The sequence below is a fragment of the Oncorhynchus masou genome, chromosome 8, assembly GCF_036934945.1.
Source record: "Oncorhynchus masou masou isolate Uvic2021 chromosome 8, UVic_Omas_1.1, whole genome shotgun sequence".
Classification (NCBI taxonomy): domain Eukaryota; kingdom Metazoa; phylum Chordata; class Actinopteri; order Salmoniformes; family Salmonidae; genus Oncorhynchus; species Oncorhynchus masou.
In genome coordinates, this window is record NC_088219.1 from 40,032,794 (window position 1) to 40,056,894 (window position 24,101).

A 24,101-nucleotide genomic window follows, 5' to 3' on the forward strand; every position below is an offset into this window, starting at 1 on the left:
GCAGCACAGTAGTACATTCTAAAATTGGGGAGGTTTAAGCCCCCTTGACTGTAATCAAGGATCAGTTTATCCAGGCCAACCCCAGGGGTTTTGCCATGCCAGATAAACCGTCTGGTCAGCTTGTCGAAAGAGAAAAAGAATGCTGCGGAAACAGGGATAGGGAGAGATTGAAACAGATATAGAAACCTGGGCAGGACATTCATTTTAATTACATTGATTCTACCCAGTAGAGTGAGAGGTAAGTCCATCCATTTACAAAGGTCAACCTCCACCTTTTGCAACAAACTGGCCAGATTGAGTTTATAGAAGTTGTTCAGATTACCATCCACCATTATGCCCAAATATGTGAAGCCCATAGGCGACCATCTGAAAGGAAACTTGTGCTTGATGGTATGATGGTCAAAGACAGACAACAGTAAGATTTCGCTTTTATCAAGATTGACCTTATATCCAGAGAAAGAACTATAACACTGTAGTAGGATCTGCAAGTGAGAGAGGGAGTGTTCTGGGTTTGTTAGAAATAAGACAAGGTCGTCCGCAAAGAGTGATAATTTATGGGTATGGGGGCCCACCTCAAAGCCATGTATGTCAGGGCACGTTCTAATAGCCTCAGCCAACGGTTCAATGGCGAGGGCAAAGAGGTGGGGGCTAATTGGGCAAACTTGTCTGTTCCCCCTATAAAGAGGGAAAGAGGAGGAAGTAATCCCATTGGTAGCAATCCTAGCTTTAGGAGATTTGTAGAGTGATTTTATCAAATTTACAAACACGGTACCTAAACCGAACTTTTCCAAGACGCGAAAGAGGTATGGACATTCAACCCTATCAAAGGCCTTTTCAGCGTCGAGGGAGACTGCGACACTAGGCATTTTGTTTTTGTTAGCAAGGTGAATTATATCAAAGAACCTTCTGAGATTGTTGGAGGACAATCTATTAATTATGAAGCCAGTCTGATCAGGGTTGACCAACGGTGGAAGACATGACTCCAGTCTCTTAGATAGCATCTTGGTGACCAGTTTACAATCTGTGTTAAGGAGAGAGATTGGTCTATAGGAGGCGCACTTCAGCGGGTTTTTCCCTTTCTTGTGGATTACAGTAATCACTGCTTGAGAGAAGGACTCTGGAAAGCAGTTGTCTTCTCTGGCTTTTTTTAAGACCTATCAAGAACTGTATCTAAGCAAAAATTTAAATCTCCTCCAACCAGTAGCCATCCTGGTGGTGCTTGAGCAACCTGAAGGAAGACATTCTGAATAAACATATGGTCATCGAAGTTAGGAGCATAAATTTTCAATAGGGTCCAAGACTCTGCACCAAAACAAATGCCCCTGCACCAAAACAAACCTGCCAGAGGGATCAGAGATGGTGTTGTTGACGCAGAAGGGGATGTGTCTACTTATCAAAATTGCAGTTCCTCTTGCTTTGGAGTTAAAAGAGGATGCAAAAACTTGTCCTACCCATTCCCTCTTCAATTTCTTGTGTTCACTGGCTGTAAGATGTGTTTCTTGTAAAAACACAATGTCAGCCTTTAATTTCTTAAGGTATGTATAGACTCTTTTCCTTTTAATCGGGCTGTTAAGACCTTTTACGTTGAATGTGACATATTTTAGTGGGTTAAGCATAGGTTGGGTTTCAAATATGTAACTGAATAGTAATCTATCATATGCAGATAATTAGGAAATGTTTCAACTTTGGTTTGAGCACAAAAGTGACCTGTGTGTCTCTTTAGGAAGGAAACAATATACATAAGAAAAAAAGGAAGAAAAAAATAATAAAAATCCCACCCACCCCGATTGTCAGGCTAGAACAACAGTCCCAACAATCAAACATGAATACACTTGTAGAGATACGTTGCTGCTCGCTTTCCATCTTGCTCTTACTAGCTAAACCTTGGCGTAACTAAAACCTGCGAGCTCTCTAAATTGAAAACAAACGTTGTGAATAGATATTTATGGCTGAATATTTACTGCCCACGGTAAGGGATGATTGAGTCTCTTTACGAAAGATTAACATAAATGAGGGGGAAAGCAGTGGGCCTAAGCCCACTTATTGCTTCGCCCAGTAGATATGGACTAAACCAAAATATACTCTCCTGTAAATGTAATAGAACTCACCCCGGGAAGATACGGTTAGTTGAAAATGTACAAGTCAATTAAAGTGACCGGGAGATACCAGCAGTTCAGTCCGGATAAGAGAAAACAAACGAACTGCGTTTTATCCCCCAGAGAGACCGTCCTGGCTCAGACGTTGCTCAGTTCTTTGAGAAAAGTGTGCACTTCTCCCGGTGTGTTGAAGAGATGGCTTCGGCCTTTGTACTGAACTTTCATCCGCGCAGGTTGGTGATGTTCTTCTCCATCAGTGCTTTGGCAGCAGGTCTGAACTGCTTGCGGCATCTGGCGAGATCCGCGCTCATATCTGGGAAAAGGCTGACCTTCTTTCCATCGATGGTGATGTCCCCTTTGGCTCTTGCGAGTTGCAGTATCTTCTCTCTGTCTTGGAAACGGAGGAAACTGATCAGGACCTCTCATGGGGGCTCATCTGGCCGGGGTTTCGGCGCTGATGTTCTGTGGGCGCGTTCGATTTCCAGCAGTTTGGTGAAGTTGATTATGCCTAGGACCTCCGGGATCCATTGAGTGAAGAAACAGACCGGGTCACGGCCCTCGCTGTCCTCATTCAATCCCACCACACGGATATTACTACGTCTACTCTGGTTTTCCATCTGATCTACTTTGTTTTTGAGGTAGGCATTGTCCTTTTGCAGTTGTGTCAAGACCTGGTCATGTCTAGCGATGGTATCTTCAACTGTGCTAATGCGCAACTCTGCCTCAGTCGTTCTCAAAAGGAGATCATTCATGGAGGATTTCAGGTCGTCAATGGAGGAATGGAGTTCAGCCGATTTCTTATCGATTTTCAGAGAAAGACCTTTGTTACCATCCTGAATTTCCCGGAGGAGAGTAGCCAGCATGTCGGCAGGCTCGCAAGAGGCTGCTGAGAGCAACAGTCTGGAACTGTCGTCTGAGTTATGAGGGCTAATGCTAATCTTGCTAGCTGTAGCGTTATCGTTATCTTGGGAATCAACAACGTTTTGGTCGTCCTTCTTGCCTCTCGGTCGGAGGTCCATGGCTCTTTGGGAAGGTAAGTACTTGACAATTTATCAGCCGATGCTAGAATATTGTTTCAACGTTGTTATTTAGGTAAAAATAGAATAACTTTGAAGAGCTCGGTTTGTCAACGTCTGCTCAGCTCCACGGCATCACGTGCTCCAGAAAGACATTTTCTATGCCAGCCAAATACATGTCACTAGAAAACAGCTTAAACAAATGCAAATGCAGCTACTGATGTTATTCTGGCTGCACTGTTTGACTTGACTGTAAGTTAGCCATTGTTGGCTAGCTAGCAAGCAAGGGATAAGAACATTACCAGCCAGCATGGCAATGGAACATTTAGAACGAACGGCTGTCCATAGATACAGAACAAAAAGACTGAACGACTGGGTCAGGTCTGGTCAATAGATAAAGAACAAAAAGTTGTGTCTGGCAACCGAGCTGATAGAATGAATTACCAGCCGGCTTGGGTAGCAACCCTAGATTTGTGTCGGGACTATATCTCGTAGAAGGATGACATAATATGAATAAATTCATCAAAATAACGTTTTTAATGAAAATATGTCAGTCATTATTTGAATATGTTGGTAACCTGTTGTATAAAAGTGATAATGCCATTGAAGCTGGTGTTTGGAAGATATATTGGCACGGTTCGTCTTGGGCCTAACAACACCCAATATATCCTCCAAACACCGGCTTCTCTGGCATTATCACTTAAATGTACAATCACAATCACTGGAGAACTAATAGGATGAGCTCCGTTCGAGACTATCTTATCAACGGAACCTGAAGAACTGTAATATCTTATATTTCTTGGAAACTTGGCTGAACAAAGACATGGATAATGTACAACTAGCTGGTTTTTCTATGCATCATTAGGACAGAACAGTAGTGATGGTGTCACGCCCTGACCTTCGAGAGCCTTTTTTATTCTCTATTTGATTAGGTCAGTGTGTGACTTGGGTGGGGAAAATCTATGTGTTCTATTTCTTTGTTGGCTGGGTATGGTTCCTAATCAGAGGTAGCTGTCTATCGTTGTCTCTGATTGGGGATCATACTTAGGCAGCCTGTATTCCACCTTAGTTTGTGGGATCTTGATTTTGTATAGGTGCTGTGTAGCCTGCAGAACTTTACGTTTGTTTTTGTATTTTGTTGTTTTTCGGTGCTCATTTTAAATAAAGTAAGATGTTCGCCTACCACGCTGCACCTTGGTCTCCTCATGCTAACGAACGTAACAGAAGATCCCACCACAAACGGACCAAGCAGCGTGGCCAGGAGGAGCAGACATCCTGGACATGGGGGGGATATCTTAGATGGTAAGGGATCCTGGACGGGAGGAGATACTGGTCGGAAGGGATCACCTTCCATGGGAGCAAACGGAGGCAGCGAGGGAGGAACAACGACGACACCGGGGTTCGCGTCCACAAAGACAGCCCAAAGGACAGCTCCCCAAAAATTTGGGGGGCACACGGGGTGGTCAGCGGTACCGAGGTGTGAACCAGAGACAACCTGGAAGGATGTAGAGAGGTGGTTGGTCGACCTAGGGAAAGTGCCAGGATTCAATAGAACAGTGCGATGAGGGATACCGGAGAACGGAGTTGGCAAGGAGTATGCGGCAACGTAGGCGTTTGGAGGAGCGTGTCACCAGTCCAGTGCAATCTGTGCCGGTCCCACGCATCAGGCCTCCAGTGCGCCTCCCCAGTCCGGTACATCCGGTGTCTCCTCCTCGTACTCACCCTGAAGTACGTGTCCCCAGTCCGGTACGTCCTGTGTCTTCTCCCCGCACTCGCCCTAATGTACGCCTCCACAGCCCAGTACGTCCTGTGCCACCTCCCTGGAATCGCCCTGAGGTGCGTGTCACCAGCCCAGTGTCACCTGTACCGGTCCCACGCATTAGGCCTCCAGTGCGCCTCCCCAGTCCAGTATGTCCTGTGCCTGCTCCTCGCGCTTGTCCTGAGGTGCGTAGCACCAGCCCGGTACCACCAGTGCCGGTCCCACGCCCCAAGCTTCCGGCGACAGTTCCCAGTCAAGAGCTTCCGGTGACAGTTCCCAGTCCAGAGCTTCCGGTGACGTTTCACAGTCCGGAACCTCCAACGACGGCCTAAGGTCCGGAACCTCCAATGACGGTCCACGGTCTGGAACCTCCAACGACGGTCCACGGTCCGGAACCTTCTGAGACGGTCCAAAGCCTCCAGTGGTGATCCATGGCCCGAAGCCTCCATTGACGATCCAAGGTTCGGAGTCTCCAGCGACGATATGCAGCCCAGAGCCCCCAGCGATTGTCGGCAGTCCAGAGCCTCCAGCGACGGTCTGCAGTCCCGAGTCCACGGCGACAATCTACGGTTCGAAGCACCGGCGACGATCGATGGTCCAGTTCCTCCGGCAACGATCCACGGTCCGGAGCCTCCGGCGACGATCCATGGTCCGGTTCTACGGAAGTGGATGGATCAGCGAACGGAGCGGGGTCTACGTCCCGAACCGGAGCCGCCACCGAGGCTAGATGCCCACCCGGACCCTCCCACATGGAGTCAGGTTTTGAGGCCGGAGTCCGCACCTTTGGCGGGGGGGTACTGTCACGCCCTGACCTTAGAGAGCCTTTTTTATTCTCTATTTGGTTAGGTTAGGGTGTGACTTGGGTGGGCAAATCTATGTGTTTTATTTCTTTGTTGGCCGGGCATGGTTCCCAATCTTAGAGGCTGCTGTCTATCGTTGTCTCTGATTGGGGATCATACTTAGGCAGCTTGTTTTCCACCTTAGATTGTGGGATCTTGATTTTGTATAGGTGCTGTGTAGCCTGCAGAACTTGTATTTTTTATTTTTTTTGTGTACATTTAAAATAAAGTAAGATGTTCGCCTACCACGCTGCACCTTGGTCTCCTCAGTCTAACGAACGTAACAGATGGGTAAGCTCAAGGGGGTGGTGTGCGTCTTTGTTAACAACAGCTGATGCGCAATCTCTAATATGAAGGAGTCGATTGACACACACACGTCACATGGTGACTTTATTTTGAATATTGAATAGCTCCATGTGTATTTATGCAAGACTTACCATTTCTTGTAGTCGCTGCAGGTCAATCCCCTAACGTTTGCGCCTATTCCATAACACGGAGCAATGAAAGCAGCCCTTTTCTACACGAGAGAATCCGGACGAGAAAATTGTCACGAAATCATCTGTAAAAACTAAACCGTGTGAGTTACAAACTAATATGTCACCAATATTGAAATAGTGTTTAATCTCACAACAGTTTTGGTGGTTGGCTCTACGACATCTCCAGACCGAACAGTTGGAGATTCAAAATAATATGTAACCGATACGGAACATAAAGGGGTCAGTTATTCTGCTGTACGATGCACACAAGTTTCATGGGAGTCGTCTGAAGGTAACCCAGTACCAGGCTGTAAAAGTGCATAAATTTAAAATTAAATTTTTTTAAAATTTGTAAAATTTGTAAAATTTGTTTTCTTATATCTCTCAGATCTGTGACAGATACTTCAAAACCTTGTTCCTTATGATACATTTTTTGACTGTCTGTTTTGCCTTTTATGAACATGTTATTCAACACGTTTCTATGGGCTACAGTGGCTACAAAGGCCAAATTCAATGTTTCATCAGACACATTTTTTATTTTTTTATTTACACTTACAGGGGTCCTAAAATTCAAATGAAAATAGCTAAATGCTACATTTTATGATCATAAAGCAATTCATTATGTTCGCTTAGTAGATATTGCAATCTAAGGGCTTAGGCCTAAAGGGAGTCTCGAGGTTCTGCACACCTGAGTTAGAATACCTCATGATAAGCTGTAGACCATACTATTTACCAAGAGAGTTCATGTATATTTTCCATTCAAACCGATACCACAAACCGATACTGGCACTAAGACCGCACTCAACGAGCTGTATAGGGCGATAAGCAAACAAGACAATGCTCATCCAGAGGCGAGGCGTCTAGCGACCAGTGATTGTAATGCAGGAAAACTGAAATCCGGCCTAGCGTCGTCCGTGTTAGGCCGGTAGGGATATCCTTGTCTTATCACGCACTAGCAACTCCTGTGGCGGGCTGGGAGCAGCGCACGCCGACCAGGTCGCTAGGTGCATAGTGCTTCCTCTGACACATTGGTGCGGCTGGCTTCCAGGTTGGATGAGCGCTGTGGTAAGAAGCAGTGCGGCTTGGTTGGGTTGTGTTTCGGAGGACGCATGACTCTCAACCTTCGTCTCTCCCGAGCCCATATGGGAGTTGTAGCGATGAGACAAGACAGTAACTACTAACAATTGGATACCACGAAATTGGGGAGAAAAAAGGGGGGTAAAAATAATATATATATTTTTAAATAATAACAAAAATATGACTGAAAATCCAGTGTCATTTTTTTCTATTTTCAGTCTTCTATTATTTAAAAAAAACTATTTTCTACATTGTAGAATAATAGTTTAGACAGTGAAGAACTATGAAATAACACATGGAATCATGTAGTACCCAAAAGTGTTAAGCAAACCAAAATATATTTTATATTTGAGATTCTTCAAATAGCCACCCTTTGCTTTGATGACAGCTTTGCACATTATTGGCATTCTCTCAACCAGCTTGATGAGGTAGTCACCTGGAATGCATTTCAATTAACCAATTCATATGTGAGTCGCCCCCAGCGTGAGTTATTTTCTGCACATGATGTTAGAACGTTCTCTCCATTCCGGAATGTGATTGTTACGCAGCAGTACATTTAATCCGCGCTGCCCTCAAACCAAGGCACACAGCCTGTTTTTATTTATATGCTTTTTTCAACTTGTAAATTTCAAATTATTTTCTAAGAACAGTTTGAATTGAGGTGTGTTCTGCCTCCTCATTCATTCACATCAAAGTAGTCATTTTTACTTTTGCGGACCAATTCATTTTTTAGACATTTCTGACCGGGTCAAAATTCCCCAAGCACTTCCCAAATGTTTGTGCAGTTCAAGTCTGCAGACATTTGAGCATCTCCCGTCCTGCACACACACGTGTTCACATCTTCCGTCTGTTGCCTGCACCGCAGTCATAGTTGTTTTCATTACTCATTGTCAGAATTTTAAAAAAATCTCCAGAATTTCCGCATTTGTGAGCTGTCTCCTTTTGAAAGACATTGCTAATGCTACAGCTTAGCTCACTAGCTACATTTATAAACAACAACACTGAATGGCTCAGAGTGGGAGTGAGAGTTTATGTGATTGACTGACGGCACGTGCAACTTGTATCAATAAATCACTACCAGAAATGTTTTGTGTGGTAATTATTGATATATTTACTGTTTTGTTCACGTTTTCAAGTACCGATGTTAAATCATGCATTCCGATACTTGCATAGATTGTAATGGACACATATTGTGTGTAAAATACTTTTGTGAAGGTTGTACTGATTCTGATGAGCTAAGCTAATTCCAGCTATGTGTGGAGCCATGTTTGTTGACATGTAATTCTGGGTTTCACGTAATTGTCTGTCAGACCAATGATGTCATAACAAAATGAGGTGAGTAATGGTTCCCTCATTTTTTGAAACCTTCAGGAAGTGAATGGTGGGATGTGAACGAATGGTAGACGACACACCCCTACAACACCAATTTGTAAGTCGCTCTGGATAAGAGCGTCTGCTAAATGTCTTAAATGTAAATGTAAAACATGCATAATATAAACAGACAAAACTCATCTTGTCTTCTCTTATTATCGAGCATGGCGGCTCGCTGAAACTAATCATCGTCGGATTTCTTCCGATTTCTAGAAAGTGTTACTCAATTATTTCGATCAATGGTGAGCTCACCTGTGATGTGATTAATTATAAATAGTAATTGCTATTAGCTCATTCATATTGTAGTTTATGTCAGCCGAAATGGTAAAAATTTGACCACTTGTGTTGCGTCAATCTTTCCTTAGTTAGCACTTGGACAAATGTAGCCTACATTTGGATGATTGTGTTATGCTATAGATACTTCTGTGAATATCTGAACATTGTATCCAAAAACAAACTGCTCACATTCTGGACATAACTTTGTAAGGACTGTGTTTGTGTAAATAGTTTTTGGAAGAAAAAAAAACGTGTTGGCCAGCTCAAATGCTGATTGTTGCGTCATTCGAAACTGGCCGTTCTAAATAAGCGTTCTAATCACACGGGTGTGATCGTACGCTTCAGGGACCACTGTAGAATGTTCACACCTGGGTGAAGGTACGTGTGAAAGGGTGTGCCTTGTTAACCTCTCTAGGGTATGTGGGATGCTAGCATCCCATCTGGCCAACATCCAGTGAGATTGCAGAGCACCAAATTCAAATCCAAACATATTTCACATAGGTTTAAAGATTAACTTCTTGTGAATCCAACCACAGTGTCAGATTTAAAAAAAAGCTTACGGCGACAGCATACCTTCCGATAATTTGAGAACATAGCCCAGTTGACAAATCATTACAAACAGTAACCAGCCAAGCAGAAGAGTTACAAAACTCAGAAATAGAGATAAAATGAATCCCTTACATTTGATGATCTTCATATAGTTGCACTCAGAAGACATTAATTTACTCAATAATTGTTGCTTTTGTTCGATAGTCTCTTTATATCCAAAAACCTCAATTTTGTTTGCGCACTTTCTTCAGTAATCCACAGGCTCAAACGCAGTCAAAACAGGCAGACAAAAAATCCAAATTGTATCTGTAAAGTTCATAGAAACAAGTTCAAACGATGTTTATATTTAACCTCAGGTTGTTTTTTAGCCTAAATGATCTATAATATTTCAACCAGACAATAACGTTGTCAATATAAAAGGTAAACAAGAAATGCACTCTCTCGGGATTGCGCATGAAAATGCTCTGTGACACGTCAGGGTCCACTCATTTAGACTGGTCCTACTCCCTCATTTATCAGAATACAAGCCTGAAACCATTTCTAAAGACTGTTGACATCTAGTGGAAGGTATAGGAACTGCAATTTGAGTCCTAAGTCAATGGATACTGTCATGGCATTAAATAGAAAACTACAAAACCAACAAAAAAAACTTCTTCCTGAATGAATTATTCTCAGGTTTTCACCTGCTTAATCAGTACTGGTATACTCACAGACACTATTTTAACAGTTTTGGGAACGTTAGAGTGTTTTCTATCCGAATCTACCAGTTATACGCATATCATCTCTTCTGGGCCCGAGTAGCAGGCCGTTTACAATGGGCATGCTTTTCATCCAAAATTCCGAATTGCTACCCCCTACCCTAGAGAAGTTAAAAGTAAATGCGTTTGAGCCAATCAGTTGTGTTGTGACAAGGTAGGGTTGATATACAGAAGATCGCCCTATTTGGTAAAAGACCGAGTCCATATTACGGCAAGAACATCTCAAATAAGCAAAGAGAAACGACAGTCCATCATTACTTTAAGACATGAAGGTCAGTCAATACGGAAAATGTCAAGAACTTGATGAAAATGTCAAGTCCCTGTGCCCAAGAACGCCAAAGTAACTTGTCCAAATTACTATCGGCCCATAGCACTCACACCTGTAGCCATGAAATGCTTTGAAAGTGTAGTCATGGCTTACATCAACGCCATCTTCCCAGACACATTGGATCCACTCCAATTTGCATATCGCCCCAACAGATCCACAGATGACGCAATCTCTATTGCACTCCACACTTCTCTTTTCCACTTTGCAAAAGGAAAACCTACGTGAGAATGCTGTTCATTGTCTACAGCTCAGCGTTCAACACCATAGTGCTCTCCACTCATCACTAAGCTAAGGACCCTGGGACTGAACACCTCCAACTGGATCCTGGACTTCCTGACGGGACACCCTCAGGTGGTGATGGGTAGGCAACAACAACAACGATTCTGTAATGACTTCCATAAGTTGAATGCTATTTTGGAATTTGATGCTTATCCCATGCCGAAAATAGATGAGTTGATTGAAAGACTGGGAAATGCCCAGCTCATCAGTACACTTGATCTAACCAAGGGGTATTGTCAGGTTCCTCTGACCCCGGCAGCTCTCGAGAAGATGGCATTCTCCACTCTACAGACGGGCTGTTCCAATATGTGAGACTGCCCTTTGGACTTCATGGAGCCCCTGCAATGTGTCAAAGTCTGATGGACCGCAATTTGCGGCCACAACAATCCTATGCTGCAGCCTAGCTGGACGATGTGATAATCCCGCAGTCACGTGGGAAGAGCACCTAATACGACTAACAGTGTACTAACGACCTTCGACAAGCAGGACTCACAGCCAACCCAAAGAAATGCATGCTGGGGTTAGGTGAAGCAAGAATCTGTGCTATTCCATAGATCTAGGGTTGATCAAACCACAAGAGAAGAAGGTTGCTGCGATCCAGGATTGGCCTCAACCAGTGAACAAGAAACAGGTAAGGGCTTTCCTGGGAATAACTGGTTGTTACAGACGTTTGATCAATCATTGCAGGAACCCTGTGTGACCTGACCCGGAAGGCCAAACTTGTCATGGTACAGTGGAACACTGCGGCCGAAGAGGCATTTCAACGGACAACGGCCTTATGCATGGCCTGTGTTGTATTCTATCAGAGGTTTCTAGAAACCTAGACACTGGAATTGGAGCTGTACTCTCGCAAGAAGTGGAGGGAGAGGAACATCCTGGGATGTACATTAGCTGTAAGTTGATCCCCCGCAAAACCAAATATGCAACAGTGGAGAAATTGTGTTTGGCAATCAAATGGGCTCTGAAGTCCTTGAAATTATATGTTCTGGACTGCAAGACTGCAGCAGAACAGCCACACCTGTCTCCAGTTGTAATTAGAGACTTAAACGGCAGACAGGTGAAACTAATCAGGGAACTCTACTTAACTGCGCCCTGGGTTTGCTTTCTTGGTCTGTCCCTTGACCCCGGCAGGTGAACGAGGAGGAGGCTGTTGGAGCGACTGAGCATAAGGTTGGAGAAGGAGGTTTACCGGAATAAGGGAACTGGAGATTTCAACACGGAGTGAACCCCCAAAGACGCAGAGTGGTACCTTCCACTGGTGACAACGTTTTGACTTTGTTTGAGTGTTGTATATCAGAAACGCTGCTGGTACCTGATTAGAAAAATAACCATGTAAACCCTTCACGTGGACTGGTGGTGTGTTTGTATGCGTAAACCCTGCCCTACTAAGAGCATGGTGCCGAAACTGCCACACTATGTACAACCATTTATCATCTAGCTCGTTGGTCATCTACATGTCGCTAGTTATTCATATACTTCAGTGGGGGCGGCAGAGGTGAGGATTGCGCATAATGTTTGTATTGGAGTAAATGGAATGGGGTTCATACCAATCCATTGACTCCATTCCAGCCATTATTATGAGCCCCTCCTCCCCTCAGCAGCCTCCACTGATATAGTTTTGTCTGTCATATTGAGGTATCTAGCTATAAGTTAATCTTGACCAGTCAAATGGATCGGTGTAAGCAATTATGGTAATTCAAAATGCCCTTTAACTAGGTGTCTTCGCTAGACAGACAGAGCGTGGAAGACCGACAGAAAGACAGCAGCGCAAATGTACTTAGACTTGAGTATTTCAACAACTCTTCTCTTCCAACTTGTTGGACAATCACACGTACCTACGAGGGAAGGATGGCCAGCCAGACAGGATGGTGATTTTTACTAAGGAGGAGAAGGGGGGCCGTGCTGACTGATACATGCTGGCCATTTTGAAGTGAAGCGCATGATTGCCAAAATCAACATACACTTATTCTGACAGGGAATTGTGGACAGCTGGGCAATTGAAATAACCTTTTGTTTTATTAAACATTCTATTATATCTGAAATTATGATTTCAATTAATGTTATATCAGAGAGCACACAATGTTTCAATTTGACAGTTTTTGCTTAAAGGTCAGCACCCTGTCTAGCTTGTCAGAAGTTTGAGAGGGCGACGACTGTGGCACCGGAATTGAAGCCCATCAAAGTTGTTTTCACCATGTGACATGATCGGTATGTGTCCAGAGTCAAATTTTGCCCTGATAAGTCATTTTTAATGGTTGATTTATTTGACCTCAGCAGAGTTCAATATTATTGTGTATCAGTAACCTTACAAATATGAACATCTACATTCTGTATGACACAGAAAAGGGTAAGAATAAAGTCATCTCTCTAACACATTAAATGTTAGGGGTGGACCTCATCGGACACTTCACGAAATCTAGGAATGGCAACAGCTGGTATCTGATGGCGACCGATCTCTTTACCATGTGGATGGAGGCAATACCCATTAAGGTCAGTAAAGGAGTACATGCTTAACTCTAAATTCCCTTCTGTAACCCATTAAAAAGGGTGGTTGGAACCAAAAATCGATTTTTGTTTTGTGTGATAGCCATCAAAGACAAGACTGGCGAGGCCACCTCCAAGGCGATGGCAGACATCTTATACACACACGGTTCTCCTGAGGTCATCTTGAGTGACCGAGGTCATGAACACTGGAACAAGGTACAGATCTTATGTTATATTCGGTCACCAATGATTTATTCATTTTTTACAATTAGTTTGTCTTGTTTTTCCATTGTACATAATCAAACATATTTCAATATCTTACATTGTCGCTTCCTAACCCCTCCTCCAGGTTTGGTGAATGGATCAACTAGAGCCTCAAGACTGCCATGGGCAAGTCCCTTGATTGATAGCAAAAAGGGTGGGCGAACAACCTGAAGGTAATTCTCTTTGCACACAACAACAGCATCCAGGCCTCCACGGATGGGAACCACAGCTGTTGACTGAGGTAAACAATGCAATTGTATATACAATTATTCCATATACTGAAGTCTTTCAAATGTGTGACTGACTTAGTGATGTTTGTCTATTGCTATTTTTGTAAAACCTACTTTCAGATCACTGAAACTCCACCTGATGTGGTGGAAGTTGTCGAACCAGATCAGAACGCCTTCAAGGACCACCTTCAGGCACGGGCTGAGGAGGATGTGGAGGTTTTTGACCAGGTAAAAATGATTGTCTGCTGTTTAATTTATTTTCTGTCCCTCCCAAGAGATATGTATTTGTAATATGAAATGTAATTGCATTTATTCCTGTTATCAATCAAGGTGAGACTGAACATCGACAAGGTGCAGGAGAAACAGGAGAGCTACCGGAACAGAATCAAGAAGAGGGACCAAGGGCTACTACATCCGGGTGAGTTACTTGGTTTGGAAGAAGGACAAAGGGAAGGCGAGACCTGGGAAGCTCTTAGCTGGGGTCACCATCTGTTAAGGTGAATATTAAAAAAATCTACCTCTCCAAATGACTTTAGGACCATCGATTGGCCGATCCCCCTAGGATGTATCCCATCCACCAGAACCAGTGAGTTCGGATCAGTCTGATTCTCTGTGCCCTGAGTCGGAGGGGGACCAGCTTGAGGTAGGCAATGTAAGATATTGAAATATGTTTGATTATGTACAAAAGTGTTAAAGTCTCCCTTTTATAACACTGCACTAATCTATCACATTTTCTCACAGTAAAGTGTAACCTGTGTTTGCTTGTTTGTCTGTCTCCTACCCTGTTCCCATTCACTCTGCTCCGATTCTCCACACCCTAGGAGTTCTGCCCAACACCCAGACGTGGATCCACCTGATGTCCTCCATTACCAACCACCTTCCAACTTTTCATTTACATCTACTGTTATTGTCATTATCTGCTAAGAGTTTTCTTGTCTATCATACTGGGCACATAATATGTGAGATACACAGATGAACTCAAAACACTGCAAACACTCAGAACAAAGTGAGCAGCAGTGCCTGGACTTTCCAGTCTCCCTCTTCTAGTCCCCTTTGAGACTGGCTGCCTGTTGAGAACAAGTGACAGGCAGAACCTCCCACTCACACAGCAACCACCTCCTCAATATTCCACACACCAGAATTCTGTATTTTAGTCTGATTACCATGTGAGTGTACAAAAATCTGTGAAAATTATTGTGTCACAACAGTACCAAAAATATAGAAGTTTGTATTAAAATCTTAAATATTGCCAGGTTGGGTTTCACAGGGTGTTCATAACAGTAAGTTGTACGGTATCCTTTGGTGGTATTTATTTGTTCTACATTATTCATTGTTGTATCCTTGGACCTACAATAGAAACATATATATTCAACCACAAGGGTGTACCAATGAGCTATGTGAGATAAAAATAATTATTTTCCTTCTCTCTGCATTGTTGGGAAAGACCTGAAAGTAAGCATGTCACTGTTTGCCACAATTTGTAAACAGGTGTGGACTATGAAAATGATTTGATTTATAGTGGTGTGCTGTTAGTCATCAGTGGTCCAATAAGTGACACAGTGAATGTCAATTACGGTTGGAGGGTAAGTGGCAATGACTAGTTACCACAGCCACCAAGTCATAATTATGGCTATACCCCATTTCTACAATTTATCTTAAAATATGATTTTAAACCTAACCTCATGCCTAACTCTTATGGGCAAACCCTGGCAACAATTGTGTTAAACAACTTCCTGGTCTCGATGACAACATGGAAACTGTGATGCTAAAAACACCTCACCATGACAAACGGGAAGTGCCTCAAAGTACTTGTCACTGCAATAGAGGTGTAACAAACACTCCCCCATTGCAACAACTCTGTATAAAACTCTCCGCTAATGGCCAAGAGAGTGCGAAATGAGCTAATGAGATTTTTACTTGTGTTTGTGTGTTATAATTGAGAGAGATTCTTTAGAACTTTAAGCTTTGATTCCAACTTGTGTTTGTTAGTGAGTTGGACTACTACATGAGCTACTAAGAATAGACAAACTTGTGCACCAAAGCTGGGTAAATGGTTTTATTTATTGAACCTTTATTTAACTAGGCAAGACAGTTAAGAAATTCATATTTACAATGACGGCCTACCTCTGCAAAACCCTAAACCGGACGACGATGGGCCAATTGCGCGCCGCTCTATGGGACTCCCAATCACAGCCGGTTGTGATACAGTCTGGAATCAAACCAGGTGCTGTAGTGACGACTATCACTAAGATGCAGTGCCTTAGACCACTGCGCCACTCAGGAGCCAAATGGTTGATCAGATGGGAAAACTGAGGATTGGTGGGACCGTAGATCAGTGATGTAAACTCAGCAAAAAAAGAAACGTCCTCTCACTGTCAACTGCGTTTATGTTCAGCAAACTTAACATGTAAATATTTGTATGAACATAAGATTCAACAACTGAGACATAAACGGAACAAGTTCCACAGACGTGACTAACAGAAATTGAATAATGTGTCCCTAAACCAAAGGGGGGTCAAAATCGAAACTAACAGTGAGTATCTGGTGTGGCCACCAGCTGCATTAAGTACTGCAGTGCATCTCCTCCTCATGGAATGCACCGGATTTGCCAGTTCCCACTCTTCCACCAAGGCACCTGCAAGTTCCCAGACATTTCTGGGGGGAATGGCCCTAGCCATCACCCTCCAAACAACAGGTCCCAGACGTGCTCAATAGGATTGAGATCCAGGCTCTTCACTGGCCATGGCAGAACACTGCCATCCTGTCTTGCAGGAAATCACACACAGAACGAGCAGTATGGCTGGTGGCATTGTCATGTATGAGGGTCATGTCAGGATGAGCCTGCAGGAAGGGTACCACATGAGGGAGGAGGATGTCTTCCCTGACGCGCACAGCGTTGAGATTGCCTGCAATGACAACAAACTCAGCCCGATGATGTTGTGACACACCGCCACAGACCATGACGGACCCTCCACCTCCAAATCGATCCCACTCCAGAGTACAGGCCTCTATGTAAACGCAAATCGGACAAATTGTTACCGGTGATGTCTGGTGAGGACCTGCCTTACAACAGGCCTACAAGCCCTCAGTCCAGCCTCTCTCAGCCTATTGCGGACAGTCTGAGCACTGATGGAGGGATTGTGCGTTCCTGGTGTAACTCGGGCAGTTGTTGTTGCCATCCTGTACCTGTCCCGCAGGTGTGATGTTCGGATGGTCCGATCCTATGCAGGTGTTGTTACACGTGCTCTGCCACTGCGTGGATGATCAGCTGTCCATCCTGTCTCCCTGTAGCACTGTCTTAGGCACCTCACAGTACGGACATTGATATTTATATTTATTGCCCTGGCCACATCTGCAGTCCTCATGCCTCCTTGCACCCTGGGCATCTTTCTTTTGGTGTTTTTCAGAGTCAGTAGAAAGGCCTCTTTAGTGTCCTAAGTTTTCATAACTGTGACCTTCATTGCATACCGTCTGTAAGCTGTTAGTGTCTTAACAACAGTTCCACAGTTCCACAGGTGCATGTTCATTAATTGTTTATGGCTCATTGAACAAGCATGGGAAACAGTGTTTAAACCCTTTACAATGAAGATCTTGAAGTTATTTGGATTTGGATTTTTACAAATTATCTTTGAAAGGCAGGGTCCTGAAAAAGGGACGTGGCTGAGTTAAGTTGACAAGCCACTGACAGCGGTGACAACAGATACTCGAAACAGACATATTTTTGCCTCTAAAAATAAAAGTTCAATGCAAACATTTGTAAAACATGGAAAACTATAAATATACCAACTATCAGATCTTTCAGCACTCTGACGGAGTGGACGTTAGACAAAAATCTGAGTTGATGTTTTATGTAGATTTTTCTTATCTGTGGCATACACAGTAGCAATTTAGTTTTTCTTCAGTTGCTTTATGACTCTTAAACCTAATTAAATGTAACATATTTTAACCAAAATTCATATTCTATTAGTGATTCCAATATTATAATATTATAAATTCCCCTAAATGTACATTTTAAACTCAAATAATGCAACAGAATATATTTTTTTCAACTAGAAAAATAATGTTTCCCTGCCGGACAACGATTGTCCTGACATTCAAGCAAATTTCCTGTAATAGAAAAACAAGTAATTCATGGCTTATGAGGTGTTCATATACTTTTTGGGGGGCCCAACCTCCGGGGGAACCTCACCGCCAGTGTCTACTGACCATGGTTGCGTAGCAACTACTCAATTTCTTTAAAGAGATAGGCAGTTACACACACACACTATAAAAAGTGTGTGTGTGTGTGTGTGTGTGTGTGTGTGTATTACTCCAATTCTCTGGGAGGACGGAGGCCCAAATAAGGGGTCTTAGCTTTCACCTGGATTCATCTGGTCAGTCTATGTCATTGAAAGAGTTCCTCATGTTTTATACACTCAGTGTAGAGCAGATATATATAGGTAACTTCCAAAATAATGGAAACACTTGAGTGAATGAGGGGTACAAATTATATTGAAAACAGGTGCTTCCACACAGATGTGGTTCCTGAGTTAATTCATCAATTAACATCCTATCATGTTTAGGATTATGTATACAAATGCTGGGTAGGCCATAATTTTGGCTACCATGGCTATGCTCCCATAGGATGGCAATGCCCCTATCCACAGGGAACGAGTGGTCACTGAATGGTTTGATGAGCATGGAAACGATGTAAACCATATGCCATGGCCTTCTCAATCACCAGATCTCAACCCAATTGAACAATTATGGAGGGCACATGGGACAGCGTTTGAGAGAGAGAGAGCGAGCGCGAGAGCGAGAGAGAGAATCATGAGAAATGAGAGCTGTGTCTGGTCTCTGCCCCACTCCACTCCAGACAGGATGAGAGAGAGAAAGAGAGAAACAAAAAGAGAGCAAAAGCGAGAGGGAGAGATAGAGAGAGAGGGAGAACGATAGCGAGAGAGAGACAGATAAGTTAGACAGTAGGGTGGTGTCAGCACTGTGTTACTGAGCAAACCAAACACAACCTTGCTGTTGGACACAAGGACTTTTTTAAATGAAGTAATTAAACATACATCGATTGAATGGAGCGCAAAGTAACCACCAAGGACAGTCAGTCACACACACTGAGCTTCTGTTGGACCACAGCAATGTGTGTCTTGAGCAGTGTAAGTGTGTGTGTCTTTCTGCTTCAACTTGGCGTGTGTGTGTGTGTATGTGTGCCCCTCCCTGGCTCATCTTATCCAAAGTTCATGTGTGTTCAGCTGTGTGTTTGTGTCTCTGTGTGTCTGTCTGTCTGTCTGTGTTCTCTGAGCTCACCTTGGCAGGCGGTCTTGAAGCTAAAGGACTGAAAGCCCCCAGTGAGGGCGGAGGAGTCAATGACGTCCACACCGTACTCGCTCTGGTTCCTCCGGTAGAGGGTCACTGCCACAATCAACACCACCACAGTCACCACCCCTGCCGCCAGGCCCGAATACAGCGCTACGTCACTGCTAACCTCCAGACCTGGGAGAGAGAGCGAGAGACACTTTAATCAGAGTAGAAACATCAGAGAAAAAGACAAGGTATCAACTCAGAGCTATATTCAGAAGGTCATATTATAATAGTGTTATATGGGCCTAATGATGGTAGGGTCAAGTAAAGTGGCATCTATATTTCTTGCTATACTGGCCAGACCAACACAGCTTTCACTGCTGCACAAAGTTTGCACCTCATTTTAAAATATGTTGAATTAAAACGCTTTGGGAGAGGCACAGTAAAGTCATGTTCACCCAAAACTTTCACAGTAACCTCTCTAAATGCGCTTCTCCTGAAAACTTCTAAGGTACAACTGAAAAGTTTCTAGCAGGAGTTATTTTTGGGCAGAACCATTCCAGGTTTAAACCTGCTTCCTTCTGTGGCATATTGTTCTCCATTTCCTGTCTCCTCACTCCGCTGTGCTGCGGTATTTCCCCCCACTGCATCCAGTTAATGCACTAATGAGGAAGCTTGCTAGGAAAGTCGTCCTAATCACCCCAGCACCTGACTGGTGGCAGACACACACATATATGCACACACACATACAGTGGGGCAAAAAAGTATTTAGTCAGCTACCAATTGTGCAAGTTCTCCCACTTAAAAAGATGAGAGGCCTGCAGGATTTGAGTCCCTGGTGGCGTAGTGTGTTACTGATGGTAGGCTTTGTTACTTTGGTCCCAGCTCTCTGCAGGTCATTCACTAGGTCCCCCCGTGTGGTTCTGGGATTTTTGCTCACCGTTCTTGTGATCATTTTGACCCCACGGGGTGAGATCTTGCGTGGAGCCCCAGATCGAGCGAGATTATCAGTGGTCTTGTATGTCTTCCATTTCCTAATAATTTCTCCCACAGTTGATTTCTTCAAACCAAGCTGCTTACCTATTGCAGATTCAGTCTTCCCAGCCTGGTGCAGGTCGACAATTTTGTTTCTGGTGTCCTTTGACAGCTCTTTTGTCTTGGCCATAGTGGAGTTTGGTGTGTGACTGTTTGAATCAATTGGTGGCTGACTAAATACTTTTTTCCCCACTGTATGCACATGCACACAACTAGGATTCTAATCAAGCCCAGCACCTGACTGTCAAAAGGCTGTTTCGCTCTGGCATCACTCGGAAGGCCCTTAGCGCTCTACTGGGATATTGTGTCGGGCGTTCACTCACTGCTCTAGAATATAGAGAAAGACTGGGCAATTCAAGAGGCATCTATGACATTTATGTCAAAACATTTTCTTTGCACCAATGTCATTATAAATAATATAGCATTAATCTTTCTATTGTTCTCTGCAAAATTACCCTAATATACTTGTACTTGACAGTGTTGATGAAGTAAGAACATTAATTTGCTGTGACCGTTGCTAGTTTAGACCGCGCCGCTCTTGGTTGTAGCTCTTCATATTTGGCGTTGGGAGATGTGGAGTAGTTTCCGCAGGTTGGACCAGCCAAAATAATCATGTTTCCCCTGCCATTTTCATCTCCAGATCCTCGGCTTTCATTTACTTAGATTGGCTACAGTATATTGGCGATCAATATACGTTGAGAGGGGCCAGTTTCATCGTAGCGCTTGATGTTTTTTTGCGACTGCACTTGAAGAAACTTTAAAAGTTCTCGAAATGTTCCGCATTGACTGACTCATCTCTTAATGTAATGATGGACTGTCGTTTGTCTTTGCTTATCTGAGCTGTTCTTGCCATAATATGGACTTGGTCTTTTACCAAATAGGGCTGTGCTGTTTACCACCCCTACCTTGTCACAACACAACTGATTGGCTCATATGCATTCCAGGTGACTACCTCATGAAGCTGGTTGAGAGAATGCCAAGAGTGTGCAAAGCTGTCATCAAGGCAAATGGTGGCTACTTTGAAGAATTTCAACACTGTAAAAATGTTTTCATTACTACATGATTCCATATGTGTTATTTCATAGTTTTGATGTCTTCCCTATTATTCTACAATTTAGATAATAGTAAAAATAAAGAAAAACCCTTGAATGAGTAGGTGTGTTCAAACTTTTGACAGGTACTGTGTATGGTAGAGACATAGGGTTTGAACTATTGTTTTTCTGACGTAATTCTCTATTGATTTGTATAAACCTTGAATGAATTAATGATTTTATGGGTGAACACCCTATATGGTGACAAGACCAGTTCATTAAATTAGCTCATCTGCAATGATTATGCTGTATCTGGTCTCACCAGTACACCACAACAGATTTAAAAAAAAGTTTGTGTGTGTGTGTGTAAAGGGAAGCACTGCTGGCTTAGCTTGTTCTCCAAAGATAATGAGATCTGCACAGGAACAGAACTGAGAAAATCACTAAGAAGACTGAAGCTCCAAGAAAAGGAGCATTTGCCAAAATATGCAAAAGAGGCATTAGCAGCTAAAAGTGGCAGGTTAATTGGGGGCTCGCTAAGTTTTGGCAGACTGGCTGCATCTTTTTCCCTCACTCCCACAAAGAAGAAAACAAAACTAAAACTGTGACAGTTGTGGTGTCACAAGTAAAAATGGGACAGCTGTGGTGTCACAAGTAATTAGCATTAAAATAGCATTTTATGATTAAGATCATTATTTTGATGGTGTTCATCATGACAATAAGTTTTCTTATATAGGTTGTTGTCAATAAAAACACACAATAAGGTGCACAGCGTTCGATTTGCCTGCTGGGGGACAAGGAGATCCCAGCTCTGCTAAAACCATTCACAACTGCATGCCATCTTCAAATTATTGTTTCATAAATGTTAACTATTTGATTGTAGACCTCTCAAAGGCCCTGCCTCGCAGTGCTAGCTGTGCCAATAGAGATTCTGGGTCCAGGCTCTGCCACAGCCGTCCGTGACCCGGAGACCCATGGGGCGGCGCACAATTGGCCCAGCGTCGTCCGTGTTAGGGGAAGGTTTGGCCGGCAGGGATGTCCTTGTCCCATCGCGCACTAGCGACTCGTGTGGCGGGCCGGGCACAGTGGATACTGACACGGTCGCCAGGTGTACGGTGTTTCCTCCGACACATTGGTGCGGCTGGTTTCCGGGTTGGGTGGGCACTGTGTCAAGAAGCAGTGTGCCTTGGCCGGGTTGTGTTTCGGAGGAAGCACAGGTCTCTCGACCTTCGCCTTTCCCGAGTCCGTACTTGGTACGTCCAACGTAATTGGATACCACGAAATTGGGGAGAAAAAGGGGTACATTTTTTTAAATTAAATAAATAATTAATAAGAATAATCATATTTGGTTGTAATATCATCCCCTCTCAAAAAGCATAAATCAGAAATACACAGTTCCGATTCCTCCATGCAAGACAATTGCGCCCATTTACAGTCGCTCTATCATCAGAGTTATACAGCAGTAACTGCATCAATTGATCATGTCACTTCAGATACGTGAGGGTAGCCTGACAATGTCTCTCAATATTGGCCACCATTAACTGGATATTTGAGTGATCAAATGAACTATACCTGACAGCTATGGTTTAGGTTATTTCCCATCCTTTGTGGGCTCTGCCTGTCAAGCAGCAGAAGGGCGCGTTTGAGGATGTACTGTTTGTTAGCTGGTAATGTTAACAAGCTACCGGTAGAAACTTTGTGCAGTTGGCTGAACATAGTGGTAAGTAGACCCATTTTAATTGAGGAAACCACATTGACGGTGTAGTTAATAACGATAGGATAATGATGCTGGTGGAAAGATAATGTTCAATATTGGTTGACATGATCATGCTTGTGGGAATAATGGATCTGGATCATGATGTTGGAGAGTTGTGTCTGTGAGAAGTGGCATGACAACATATAATGTCTGTTAGAGCAGAGTAGCCATAGTGGTTTTAGTGTGCTACATTGTGCTCTAAAGCAGGATGGTGGTTGGGGAGAACTCACCCCGTGGCTTGGCGTCGTGTAGCAGCTTTCGATCTGCAAAGACACAGAGGAACCGTGTCATTTCACTTCTACTTGGATGGAATAATACAGGATGTAACCTGTAGTCGTTTTACAATAAGCACCCTTAAGTGTGCGCATGTACACAATGTGTGTGTGTGTGTGTGTCGTGGTAGTGAGATTGGCCCAGTGATAATACTCTTTATGACACAGGGAGTGTATGTGTGTGCGCGCACGTGTGTACATGCCCAAATGTGATCCCGATCACAATGTGTGTGTTTTACGGCAGGTAGTGAGATCGCCTCGGGTGATAGGATTTTCCATCACCCAGGGATGTGTGAGTGCGTGTGGATATTGGCGTGACAAACATCAGGCTGATTGTCTCCCTTAGGGAGGACGAGAATGTATGGAGGGTTAAAAAAGGACTTGAGAAAATATGGGCAGCGGGAGAATTAAGAAATAAGTATGGATCCAGTATGGATCCATCCAGTGTGTGGATTATGAACTCATGAGACAAGCTCCCCTGTATGTAACAGAAGGCAAACTTGGGGGGGGGGCTCTAAGTTAATCATTCTCCTATTTTCTCATTTGTACTTGCGTCCAATATTTCAGCCCATTTTCAGGTGCTCTCACTTTTCTTTTGACAGAAAAAGGTCCATTTGTCAGCCCAAACCCATACATTAATTCAGGCTAATGGAGTGTAGGCCTCATGAACATCCCTCAATGTCATTACACTGTTTGGTGTTTTATAACTAACGTGCACTGTTTGGATGCTGGAATTATTTGGGAGTGGACTGTATTATGAACGTGCGCAGGTAGCCTACCTTTTGAAGTGACAATCAGATGACAATCAACATGACTGGTTGTGTTCATGCACCAATAAAAGGTAAGACATTCTTACTGTTGAAATACATGTCTTAACTTAGGCCCATAAAACGTTTTACTTTTTCTTTTAAAT

The 24,101-nt window shown here is 43.5% G+C and overlaps 1 protein-coding gene across 2 annotated transcripts in view; it reads right to left on the reverse strand.

The window, feature by feature from the left end:
* The window catches only part of LOC135544663 (netrin receptor UNC5D-like), a 333,479-nt gene that overhangs the window by 32,150 nt on the left and 277,228 nt on the right, over positions 1-24,101 (reverse strand). For both annotated transcript variants that reach the window (XM_064972452.1, XM_064972451.1), the window contains exons 8-9: positions 23,147-23,179; positions 19,101-19,286 (exon numbers count right to left, since the gene is read on the reverse strand). In XM_064972452.1, coding sequence (XP_064828524.1) covers positions 19,101-19,286; positions 23,147-23,179 — 219 coding nt within the window. The remainder of the gene's footprint in view (positions 1-19,100; positions 19,287-23,146; positions 23,180-24,101) is intronic.